This window comes from Bos indicus x Bos taurus, chromosome 28 (assembly GCF_003369695.1).
Source record: "Bos indicus x Bos taurus breed Angus x Brahman F1 hybrid chromosome 28, Bos_hybrid_MaternalHap_v2.0, whole genome shotgun sequence".
Taxonomy (NCBI): Eukaryota; Metazoa; Chordata; class Mammalia; order Artiodactyla; family Bovidae; genus Bos; species Bos indicus x Bos taurus.
In genome coordinates this window covers 24,582,430-24,595,697 of record NC_040103.1, presented here as the reverse complement: position 1 = coordinate 24,595,697, position 13,268 = coordinate 24,582,430, and the positions used below count along the sequence as shown (strand labels likewise).

Genomic DNA, 13,268 nt, shown 5'->3' with positions numbered 1-13,268 from the left:
TTCTGATGTCATACCCTGCAGCCCCACTCTTCAAGTTCTACTAAACAATTAGCAGTTTTCTCAGGACCTGAGGATGCTAAATAAGATAGAAAATGGAATTACCGATTCATTTCGTCCTTATTAGGGTCCCCTTCTGAGTCTGAAGAAGAAACCCCTGGAAAAATAAAAACAAGTCATGTAATTGTAAAGATAATTTCTTAAACCAGCTCCTAGGCATTTGAAGATTTATGGAAGTTTAGACCTAGAAATAAACTCAGTGATTCCCTGAACTAACACCCATTTTACAGATAAGAAACTATACCCTAAGTAGTTGAAGTGCTTGCTCAGGTCACATGCCTAGTTAGTGACAGAATTCAAATTAACTGGTCCGGGGATTTCCCTGGCAGTCTAGTGGTTAAGATGCTGTGATTCCATTGCAGTTAGGCACCAGTTCAATCCCTGGTCAGGGAACTAAGATCCCACATGCCATGAGGTGTGGCCAAAAAATAAAAGAAAAACAAATTAACTGGCCCAAATTCTGTGGGTTCTTTTATATAAAACACCTGCTGACACCTTTAGCTTAACAGAGCAGTGTTTGCAGACATTCTGTATTGTCCATAAATCCTCTTGCTCTTGGCCTACACAGATTAAATAAAAGAAGGGATTACATTAGATTCCAAACATTGTAGGTGTAGGTGGATGCCCTTCCGTCCAGTACTAATATTAACAAGTCACTCTTCATCTTGGGAGATGGGAATATTTGAAGCTCTGCTGCCAAAAATTTTTAAAAATCAGCAATCGAATCTCAGCACTGCTAGCAGAGCTTTGATCCCTGATTTGTTTCTTAATATAGTGAATTCTAGGAAGATATCACAAAACTAAATCTGGAGGTATTTATGTACTCCAAAAATTTGAGGATGAAAAAATATAACATCTATTTATGTATTATTCATTTTTAGTATCATTATTCATATATCTATTCAATAAGTGAAGTGAGGTGAAGTGAAGTCGCTCAGTCGTGTCTGACTCTTTGCGACCCCATGGACTGTAGCCTACCAGGCTCCATCCATGAGATTTTCCAGGCAAGAATACTGGAATGGGTTGCCATTTCCTTCTCCAATCTATTCAATAAAAGTTTATTAAATAACCACTATGTACCTGGTACTACATAAGATATTAGAGATATAAAGAAGAATGAGACAGTTCTAACCTTAATATCATAAGAACACAATATTTAAGTGCTAAAAGCAAGGCATGCATAAGGTATAATAGATGATAAAAGTACTGAAGAGTGGCTCCCAGGAAAAACACAGAAGATGAGAGGAAACAGGATCAAAAACTTAGGTTGATATATAAGGTACATAAATTGATTCCTCCCTAAAATTAGTCATATAAGTTTGGTACTGATATTAATGCCTTTCCAAGGCTCCGAGATGGTCTTCCTGCTTCTATGTTTGACTCCTTTTGGTATATTTTCAGCTGGGAGCCAGAGTGACCCTGTTAAAAACTAAGTCAGATCATATTACAACTCTGCCTGGAATCCTTCAGAGCCTCCTATCTCAGAGGAAAAGCCAGGTCCTTGCAGTGACCCGTGAGGACCTACGTGATCTTCTCACTGCCTCCTCCCACCTCCACCCCATCCTGAACTTCTGACCTGCTCATCTCTGTACCTAAGACATGCACACTCCCTCTTCTGAGCCACTACGTTGGCTGATTTCACTCCCTAGAGTACTCTTCCTTTGAATATCCCTGTGACTCACTCCCTCACTTCCTTCAGGTCTTCATTTATATGTCATAGGGTAAGTTCGGTCTTGTACTGCACTCTGTACACACACGCGCACACACACAGGCATGTGTGCATTCACACACTTCCTATCCCTTCTACTTCCTGTCATAGTGCTCATATATACTGTAAGATAACAGAAAACATAAATTTTCCTCTCTGCCCCTGATTCCTGGCACAGAGCTCCTAAAACCCGTATAATCCCCTAAGTGATGAGCACTTAAGAGCATCTCTTGCTCTAATATTTGTCTTTAACCCTGTCTCTGACTCAGGGCTTCTAAAACTCTAATAAATTCCTAAGTGATGAGAGCACTGGGAGCACCTTCGTTCCAATGAGGTGACTTTGGGTGGTTTCTGGATGGGGGCTGGTCACCCAGAAGACCAAGCTGTGATTGTATGTGTGTGTGCTAAGCTGTGTTATGTCCGCCTCTCTGTGATCCTGTGGACTGTAACCCAGCAGGTTCGTCTGTCCAAAGGATTCTCCAGGCAAGAATACCAGAGTGGGTTGCCATGCCCTCTTCCAGGAGATCTTTCCAACCCAGGGATTGAACCAATGTCTCTTTTATCTTCTGCACTGGCAGACGGGTTCTCTACCATTGGCACCACCTGGAAATCCCTACGGTGATTAGAAGCTTGGAATTTTCAATTCTACCACATCGTACTCCAGAGAAGGGAGGAGGGCCAGAAATGGAGTTAAGAGTTGATCATGCCTGTGTGAGAACACCTCCTTAAAGTCCCAGTAGTGTGGGGTTTGGAGAACTTCCAGGTTGATGAACACAAGCACACTAGGAGGACCGCACACGGCGACTTCCCAGTGGCAGAACCCCTGTGCTCAGGAGCCTCCCACACCTCTCCCTGTGTATCACTTCACCTGGCTGATCACGTGTATCCTTTATCACACCCTATAGTAAACTGGCAAACGTAAGTAAGTGTTTCCCTGAGTTCTGTGAGCAACTCTAACAAATTAATTGAACCTGAAAAGGGGGTTGTGAGAACCTCGGATTTGTAGCCAAGTCAGACAGATGTTGTGGGTGACCTGGGCACCTACTCCCTGTGATTGGCATCTGAAGTGGGGTAGGAGCAGTCCTGTGGGACTGAGCTCTTAACTTGTTGGATCTGACCCTATCTCCAGGTAGCTGGGTCAGAACTGAGTTAAATTGTAGGAAACCAAATTGGTGCCATGAAAAATTGTTTGTTGGTGTGAGAACCATCTTCCTTATCATACACACACACACACACACACACACATTGAATTTGTATTAGAACTATTTCATGTATCTCACATAAGTATATATTTTGTTTATCTCATTTATTTTCTCTCCTATGACAGTGTTATTGCCATCTGTCCATGAACCTGGGGATTTTTGTCTATTTGTCTCACTGCTGTTTTCCTCACTGAAGAGTGTGTGGTAGAGAAAGCCCTTAATAAATATTTATTATGTATGTATTTAACTTATTTATTATAACTATATATCTTATTAGTAAGTACCATGCTCCAAGAGTATTTTGCTTTACCTTCTATGTAAATCTCAGCGGAAGTTGAATCTGTCCCATAGATGTTAGAAGCAAAGCAGGAATAACGTCCAGTGTCCTCTTCAAAGGCTTCAGCAATGGTCAGTGAGTGCAGATTTCCTGCCTGGATGATGTGAATGTCTGGGGAATTTTCAAGCTCCTTGCCTTCACAGTACCACCTGCAAGGAAGAATATCGGCATGATTGAAATGTGAGAAGTAATAACATAAATGGCTCCAGATGTTCCCTAAGAAGAAAATTGCGGCAAACTTGGAGTCAAAACATTAAACGACCCAGTATTATGGTATAATTTGGTTGTAACAATGAGAAGAGCTGGCAGGATTCAAGTCACGGTGACATTATATTCAGGAAATTAGAAAGCAGCTCCTATTAAGAATGATACAACCAAAAGAAGATGAAGAGATTTCGAACACTGCCAACCACGGAGAGCAGGGTCTTTGATGTGGAACTTCACCTACAGCATTCTATAGTATGCATTCAGTAAGTGCTACTTTAGCTTATTTGGAAGGAATCTAAGGAATATTAAAGGTTTGTGAAGTTAAAGTTGAACACTCATTCCCTACTACAAAATTGCATCAGACCTAGCTAAATGAAAGTTATTTTGATTGGTTACTTGAATCATCAGATAAGGGGGCTGGCTCGTATTTTCCTAGGAGTGACCCAACTCTGGCAAATAACCTAAGTTAAATGTATTTCTATATGTTAAGGTATTTTATTGTGATGTATATACTTGAGGTTAGAAATTTTTATTATGAAAGTTTTTCACCAGAAGTTTGCACTATTACTACTGCAAGTCGAGTCAGTCGTGTCCGACTCTGTGCGACCCCGTGGACTGCAGCCCACCAAGCTTCTCCGTCCATGGGACTCTCCAGGCAAGAACACTGGAGTGGGTTGCCATTTCCTTCTCCAATGCATGAAAGTCGAAAATGAAAGTGAAGTTGCTCAGTCGTGTCCGACTCTTAGCGACTCCATGGACTGCAGCCTACCAGGCTCCTCCATCCATGGGATTTTCTGGGCAACAGTACTGGAGTGAGGTGCCATTGCTAAGTAATGCATAAAATAATGTTTAAGATGTGAAGGTACATAATAAGAGGAAAAGACATTAAAATCACATGGAGATAGGGGTTTCACTGGTGGCTCAGTGATAATGAATCCACCAGCCAATGCAGGAGACAGGGGCTCCATCCCTGGTCCAGGAAGATCCCACATGCCATTGGGTTATTAAAGTCTGGGTGCCACAACTACTGAGCCTGTGTTCTAGAACCCAGGAGCCCCAACTGTTTTGAGCCCACATGCCGCAGCTGCTGAAGTCTGAATGCTCTAAAGCCTGTGCTCTGCAGCAAAAGAAGCCACCAAAATGAGTAGCCTCCACTCACCACAACTAGAGAAAAGCCTCCATAGCAATGAAGATGCAGCACAGTCAAATAATAAATAAACTACATGGAAATATCATTGTTCATGATATTGATTGGCAAAAGCCTGAAAGTTTAACCACTCCCCATACACTGCTAGTAGGAATGCAATACAACCCCTATGAAAATATGGCAGTGTCTACCAAATTTACAGATTACATTTATCCTTTGACTCAATAGTCCCACTTGTGGAATCTGTCATACAGTTACACTTGTTGTTTATTCGCAAAGTCGTATCCAACTCTTTTGTGACCCAATGGACTGTAGCCTGTCAGGCTCCCCTGTCCATGGCATTTCCTGGGCAAGAATACTGAAGTGGGTTTCCATTTCCTTCTCCAGGGCCTCTTCCTGACCCAGGGTTCAAACCTGTGTCTTCTGTATTGGCAGGCCGATTCTTTACCACTGAGCCACCAAAAAAGCCTACAGATACACTTGCATACATACAAAATGACAAATGTGTAGGTTACTTATTTAAATAGCATAAGGTTGGAAACGACCCAAGTGTCTATCACTAGGGGACTGATGAAACTCTGGAACAGCCTCGTAATAGAGCGCTATGCAGCTCTAGAAAGAGAATGGAAAAGATCACTATGTACTCATATGGAAAGAACCTGAAGATACATAGTTAAGAATTTAACAGTAAGGTATGAAATAGTACATGGAGAGGGTTAGCTTTTGTATAAGAATTGTGGGTTGTTATGCATTGAATTATTCCCCCACCGAAAGATATGTTGAAGTCCTAAGTACTTGGGAATATGGCCTTATTTGGAAATAAGGTCTTTGCAGATAAAATCAAGTTATGAAGAAGTTATTAGCATAGCCCTAATCCAATATGAGTGGAGTTCTTCAAGAAGAGAACAACTTCAAGTGAGGACAGTGACATATAGGGAGAATGACATGATAACACAGGTAGAAACTGGAGTGATGCAGCTGCAAGTCAAGGAATGCCAAGGAACGCCAAGGAACGCCGCCACCAGAAGCTAGAAAAGACTAGGAAGGAGTCCACTTGGAATCTCAGATGGAGCACGGCCCTGCTGATGTTTTGATTCCAGACGCCTAGCCTCTAGAGCTGTGAGACAGTACATTTCTGCTGTGAAAGCCATCTAGTTTGTGGTGCTCTGTTACAGTAGCACAAGGATGTCAACCCAGGGGCAAAAAATCAGATATAGCCATGTTGTTTGCATATACATAAAGAAAACTAAAAGAATAAAGTGAAAATCAAAGTGGCTTCCTATTGGGGTGAGGGGAAACAAGATGAATGAAGACAAATGTGAGATGTCTCAGTGTACCCCTTTTATAATTGTTTCCATATTTAAGTAATAATTATTAATCAGCATCATCATAAGAAGTAATTGGGGAGGAGGCATTACCATTATTTAATGGCAAGAATGAAGGAGTCCTGGCAATTGCTAATCTTTCTTGTAATTTCAGATCTAACCATTCAATGCCTGAACCTTTCCCTCCCACTGTTTGTAAAGCAAGATTCTAAAGCACGTTTAAGAAAACTCACCTATTCAATGACTTCTCAAGAGATAAACTTTCCTCTGCTGTTCAATAAATACATTATATTCACCTCTACATTCAAGCCTCTATTCATGTTTGTCTCTTTCTGAGATTCTCTTCCTCACCTTTCAGCTACTGTAAATATAACTCATCCATTAGTTTGGCTCAGATATCACCTCCTATGCAAAGCACCTTTTACCGTCAATTCTCAGTGATTGTTACCTTACCTTTTTTTTTTTTTTGTCACTTTACTTTTTTAAAAAACCTATATTATGTCATGCAAGTCTTGATTATACACTGTCTTTGATTATTCTTAGCCATGAAATTAAAAGACACTTACTCCTTGGAAGGAAAGTTATGACCAACCTAGATAGTATATTCAAAAGCAGAGACATTACTTTGCCAACAAAGGTTCGTCTAGTCAAGACTACGGTTTTTCCTGTGGTCATGTATGGATGTGAGAGTTGGACTGTGAAGAAGGCTGAGCGCCGAAGAATTGATGCTTTTGAACTGTGTGTTGGAGAAGACTCTTGAGAGTCCCTTGGACTGCAAGGAGATCCAACCAGTCCATTCTGAAGGAGATCAGCCCTGGGATTTCTTTGGAAGGAATGATGCTGAAGCTGAAACTCCAGTACTTTGGCCACCTCATGTGAAGAGTTGACTCATTGGAAAAGACTCTGATGCTGGGAGGGATTGGAGGCAGGAGGAGAAGGGGACGCCAGAGGATGAGATGGCTGGATGGCATCACTGACTTGATGGACGTGAGTCTGGGTGAACTCCGGGAGTTGGTGATGGACAGGGAGGCCTGGTGTGCTGCGATTCATGGGGTCGCAAAGAGTCAGACACGACTGAGCGACTGATCTGATCTGATCTGATCTTGATTATTCTTGATTTGGGAGAATTTGTCTCACCAGTTTCACTAAATTTTAAGCTCCTTTGTGTGTAGAGATGGTACCTGACAAGCTCGGACAGTTTTCTATACATTCTCTCTTTTGGCCATTGTCTCATCCCTTAGTTTCAATTAACACTTCTACTTGGGATAATATCCAAACCTGCCTTCTTTTACTTCTGGATCTCCTCTCCCATCATTCTCCCTTCACTATGTTGCAACCACACTGGTCTTTTTCCTATTCTCTGAACATATTAAACTACTCTCCATATTAGGATATTTGTACTTCCTAAAATCCTTATCCCCCAGTCTTTATAAAAACAGGCCCTTCTCATCAGTCAGGCCTCAGTTCAAATGTCATATTCTCTTCCTAATGTAGCTTCTTTATCCTCAGACACCATCACATTATTCTCTTGTGTTATCCTCACAGCACTTATTATCATCTGAAATTATCTTACATACTTGCTTATTTTGTTATCGTTTGCTTCTCCTACTAAGCTGTAAAGTCCATTAGAGGATCTTATCAGTCTTATGAATATAATCCCACACCTATGACAACATCTTAGCACATAGTAGTAGGTATGCAGAAAATACGTGTTGGATTAGTTGAAAGAACAAATGATGGAAATAATTGATCATTAATATTTTGTGAGTACTTTATTTGCTTTCATTAAATCCTATGCCAGTGTTTGCTCTGTTGTGGCAGCAGAGGTGCATGCAGCTGCTGAAATGGGTCCCTAAGTCTCCCAGAGCATCAGTCTCAGCAAGACCCCATGGAACTTGTAGGAGCACACCCTCAGAGTATGTGTAGTTGTAAATACAAATAGTGAGCATCCAGACAAACATTTCCACTGACAATGACCCTAACATGAGAATAAAGGAGATTTTTAAAGGGATTTAAAAAAATCACAAGGACCAAAAGAATGAGGAGGGAGACAAGAGCAGACCTGAGGCCTCAATCACTTTTGAAAGGTGGAAAGCAGAATGAGAAGCCAGGAGAGGTGAAAAATCTGAATACCAGGTGCCTGCTTGGGGATGTCATTGAGAAGAAGGCGATTTGTGCAGTAGAACCCCAGAAAGTTACAGGATTTGAAGATGCAAGTTTGGTGGAAACACTAAGAATAGGGGAGGAGATACAGAGCTTAAAATAGGGTCACTGATTTCAGGTTGAAAAAATGAGTATTTATATTCCCACAGCAGGCCGCATCCTTTCCTCTGAGCAGTTAAGAGATGCCCTAGGATGAAGGCTGAGTTGTTGGCTGCATGAGCAGCTGCTCCATATTGGAGCAAGAGGAAAAGGGGTTTCAGGCAGAGTTTCTCCAGGGAAAAAACAAATGGGCTTGGTGGCTTAACTGCATGGAACAGACTATTTGTTAATAGGACATGTTTTACAAAGGTATTGGAAAACTGAGACAAATTGTGACAAGACCAGAGAGCCAAGCACATAAAAACAATAGTCATCAACTCCAGGTGAAAAAAGTTGTACAGGCAAGAAAACAGTCACTTCTCCCTATTGGATTTGGCAGAAAATGATACTTACATAGTGACAAGAAGTTATACATTAAAAATTTTTAAAACAACAGTGTGATATGAGGCAATGAAGGAAGGAACAACGGAAGTTCTGGTTTGGTGAAGGGGTGCTAACCCACCATCTTCTGGAACAGGAAGTCAAGAAAAAATAGCATTAACATACCAAGCAATTGTGGTTTATAAGCATATTACAGTGGTTCTTTTCACTTTCTATGAAGACAAAACTATTTTCATATAATACTAAGATACTATTTGCCTTTTCACTGTGTTGATATTTACACTGATGGTGCAAAAGCCACAATGGGTAAAATTGTTGGTGCTTTAGCAGCATAAAGCTGATGAGTGGTCACTGTGTTTTCCATTGTCACACTTGCAGTTTAAAAAAAAAATCCAGGTTCACTTAAAAATGTCATTGATTAAGCAGTAAAAGTCATCTCAACCTTGAGTCCACATCTTTTTAGCATTCTGAGTGGTGAAATGGGAGGTATCACACAGCATTTCTACTGAATATGGAAGAGCAACCGTGAGCTTCCTCATGTTCAAGCTGGTTTTAGAAAAGGCAGAGGAACCAGAGATCAAATTGCCAACATCCGCTGGATCATGGAAAAAGCAAGAGAGTTCCAGAAAAACATCTATTTCTGCTTTATTGACTATGCCAAAGCCTTTGACTGTGTGGATCACAAGAAACTGTGGAAAATTCTGAAAGAGATGGGAATACCAGACCACCTGATCTGCCTCTTGAGAAATTTGTATGCAGGTCAGGAAGCAACAGTTAGAACTGGACATGGAACAACAGACTGGTTCCAAATAGGAAAAGGAGTACGTCAAGGCTGTATATTGTCACCCTGTTTATTTAACTTATATGCAGAGTACATCATGAGAAATCCTCGACTGGAAGAAACACAAGCTGGAATCCAGATTGCCGGGAGAAATATCAATAACCTCAGATATGCAGATGACACCACCCTTGTGGCAGAAAGTGAAGAAGAACTCAAAAGCCTCTTGATGAAAGTGAAAGTGGAGAGTGAAAAAGTTGGCTTAAAGCTCAACATTCAGAAAACGAAGATCATGGCATCCGGTCCCATCACTTCATGGGAAATAGATGGGGAAACAGTGGAAACAGTGTCAGACTTTATTTTTCTGGGCTCCAAAATCACTACAGATGGTGACTGCAGCCATGAAATTAAAAGACGCTTACTCCTTGGAAGGAAAGTTATGACCAACCTAGATAGCATATTCAAAAGCAGAGACATTACTTTGCCAACAAAGGTTCGTCTAGTCAAGACTATGGTTTTTCCTATGGTCATGTATGGATGTGAGAGTTGGACTGTGAAGAAGGCTGAGCGCCGAAGAATTGATGCTTTTGAACTGTGGTGTTGGAGAAGACTCTTGAGAGTCCCTTGGACTGCAAGGAGATCCAACCATTCCATTCTGAAGGAGATCAGCCCTGGGATTTCTTTGGAAGGAGTGATGCTGAAGCTGAAACTCCAGTACTTTGGCTACCTCATGCGAAAAGCTGACTCATTGGAAAAGACTCTGATGCTGGGAGGGATTGGGGGCAGGAGGAGAAGGGGACGCCAGAGGATGAGATGGCTGGATGGCATCACTGACTTGATGGACGTGAGTCTGGGTGAACTCCGGGAGTTGGTGATGGACAGGGAGGCCTGGTGTGCTGTGATTCATGGGGTCACAAAGAGTCGGACACGACTGAGCGACTGATCTGATCTGAGAGGAGCCTAGTGGGCTGCCTTCTATGGGGTCGGACACGACTGAAGTGACTTAGCAGTAGCAGCAGCAGGCACCTAATGCATGAAACGATATCTTGAAAGAACAGCTGACAAATTATGGTTATTTAGATTTGGGTATTTGGCAGACATTTTCTCAAAAAATGAAGGAGGTAAGCCTGTTCTTTCAAGCAAAAATAACTGATAACATTTGTTGTCAAGAAAAAAAACTGGAACTTTTAAGGAAAAATTAGAGTTTTGGAAAGCTTGTATCTCCCACAGTGAGTTTAGGACTTCCCAATACACAAAGAGATTTTTGGTGAAATCAGTGATGATATTAACAAATATGATTTAAAAATATATAATAAAATGTGTCAAAATTTGGAAGACTTTGTTTTCCAAATGACCAATGCATGATGTTATCCATTCGAAGTTCAAGACAGACAAAGGGTTTTATTATAGCAGGGTACAAAAGTTCATTGGTATGGTTTCAGATTTCATACTGCAACTAACCTTTAAGAAACTACTCCTAGTTGAATTTTCATGTAATATCAAGTTAGAATAGCCACATTATCTGAAAAGTCTATTAAAATATCCCTCCTGTTTCTAACTACATACGTGTACAATGCCATATTTAAAAAATTAACTTCAACCCAAACATATCACAACAAACCAAATGCAGAAGCAAATACGAGAATCCAATTGTTCTCTATTAAGCCTGACTTTAAAAGAGATTTGCAAAAAACATAAAACAATGCCACTCTTGTAACTCAAAATCTGAGGGGAAATACGGTTATTTTTTCATAAAATTATTTATGTGAGCATGTTTATCATAGTTTTTTCTTATTCATTTCAAAATAACAGTTTAAAATATTTCTCAATTTTAACTTATGATAATCATGGATATAATTCACATAGATAAAACCTCTTTTGGGTCTCAATAACTTTCAGATCGTAAAGGGGTCCTGAGAACAAAAAGTTTGAGAACCACTGGCATATTGTTTAGAAATTCATAGACGAATAAATAGGAAACTGCCAAAGGAGTCGAAAGTGGTCTTTTTTCAAAAAAATATTATTTGACTTTTTAAGCAATGTACCTTTATTCATTTGAGAAGGCAAATATGAATAACTATTTCAAACAGATATACAAATACCTTCCCTTATATAAACGTTACAAGGTTGTGTTGTTTCTTTAGATAACGTTTCTCTTCTTTACCAAAATGAGAGTGGAAACATCTGTGAGCAATTGGACAGCCTGAAGGTGATAAGTGGAGTGATTCAAATGCCCAAACTCTCCGTCAGAAGCATTTTTGTCTTTACTCAGATGCCCAGGATGGCTTCAGCCAGCCCCAAAGGACAGCCAGTAACCGTCGTCACCCCTACTTTAACACCATGACCCACTCAGAAATAATGCACTGGTCAGGCTACCTTCTGAGAAACATATTAAAATGTACCCAGCGATGCTGAAGACGTTTGAGGGTCAGGAGGAAACATGCTCTCCTCCAACGTCTATCTATGTTAGGGAATGCTTTCATATAAGTACCCTGCCCGGCTGCATGTTTTTAGAACTCCAAATCTTCATGACACTTAGAGAGTAGCAGTGGGTGCCAGGCGTGATTCATGGCTCAGCGGAACTGAGTCAGTGATCTGGGGAAATGGGACAAATCCAAATGATAAAGAAGGATCCATCTTTAATGCACTAAGGACAGCTTGCCAGACCTGGTCATTTGGGTAGTTACCAAGCCTGGAAATGAAGACACTGAAGAGACACATGTTTCGGATTTATCTGGCCTTTTAAGCTGCAGATCACCATTCGGCTCTTAGGGTACTGTTTTGTCTAAAATATGGTGTGGCTCAATATCATGACTCATTGTTTTAGCACATTATCAACTCCTAAACATAATTTGAATGTGTTTTTCTGACTTACCAGTAATAATGCTCTTTAAAAGAATGATTACTCAGACTCTTCCTTTAACCCTGCCCTAGCCTTTCCAGTGTCCCTGTCATACCTCTTTTTACTCCCTCTTCTAATACCCTGTTTGTTTACTTCACAGAACCTACATATCACTTATAATTATAAGCTTACTTATTGGTTTATTTGTTTAATATCTCTCCCCCTTACTGGACAATAAACACCACAGGGCAGAGATTATCACACATGTTTGGTTTACCACTTGTTTATCTGGTTCCTTGCCCAGGGTATGACACATCAGAGCTGTTCCCAAAAATGTTTGTTGTATAGATGTTAAATGAATGAATTCAAATTAGGATTATTATAGCTTTAAGTCTGTTTTATTTTCATTTTTCAAGAAGGCTTGGGGACTAGATGCCTGATCTATTTTTATCTACTTATTTATGGCTGTGCTGGGTCTTCACTAAGGATGCCTGATCTCTTGGGTAAAGAGTGTAAGGTCTCAAACAGCTAAATGGTAGTTTACTTTTGGGGTTGGCCAAAAAGTTCATTTAAGTTTTTCCATAAGATGTTATAGAAAAACTGGATTCCATTTTTTGGCCAAGCCAATTCTTAATGACATCTTCACTCTCTCCATGCATCACTTCATATAGAAAGTGCAACTGGAGTACATTGGACAGTAAAATAACAGTAGATACTTTTTACCAGGACTCAAAGTTATGTCAGATTTTGTAAAACAATTAAATGTTTTGTATGTCCTGTTTGACCACTACCGAGGTAACAAACTTAAGTCTTCATGTCCATTGGCTATGTTTCACACATGGCAGTATGGAGGTACAAGTTGGGAGGGTATGTCTATGCTTTAAATTTTATTAACATTTATTGAGTTCTTTGAGGTGGAACATCTATTTCTGCTTTATTGACTATGCCAAAGCCTTTGACTGTGTGGATCACAATAAACTGTGGGAAATTCTGAAAGAGATGGGAATACCAGACCACCTGAT

The 13,268-nt window shown here is 40.4% G+C and overlaps 1 protein-coding gene across 1 annotated transcript in view; it reads right to left on the bottom strand.

Annotated features, from left to right (window-relative positions):
• MYPN (myopalladin) overlaps positions 1-13,268 on the bottom strand; it is an 87,391-nt gene that overhangs the window by 55,097 nt on the left and 19,026 nt on the right. Inside the window, exons 3-4 of the mRNA XM_027530670.1 lie at positions 3,278-3,453; positions 103-154 (exon numbers count right to left, since the gene is read on the bottom strand). Of these exons, the coding sequence (XP_027386471.1) occupies positions 103-154; positions 3,278-3,453 (228 nt within the window). The remainder of the gene's footprint in view (positions 1-102; positions 155-3,277; positions 3,454-13,268) is intronic.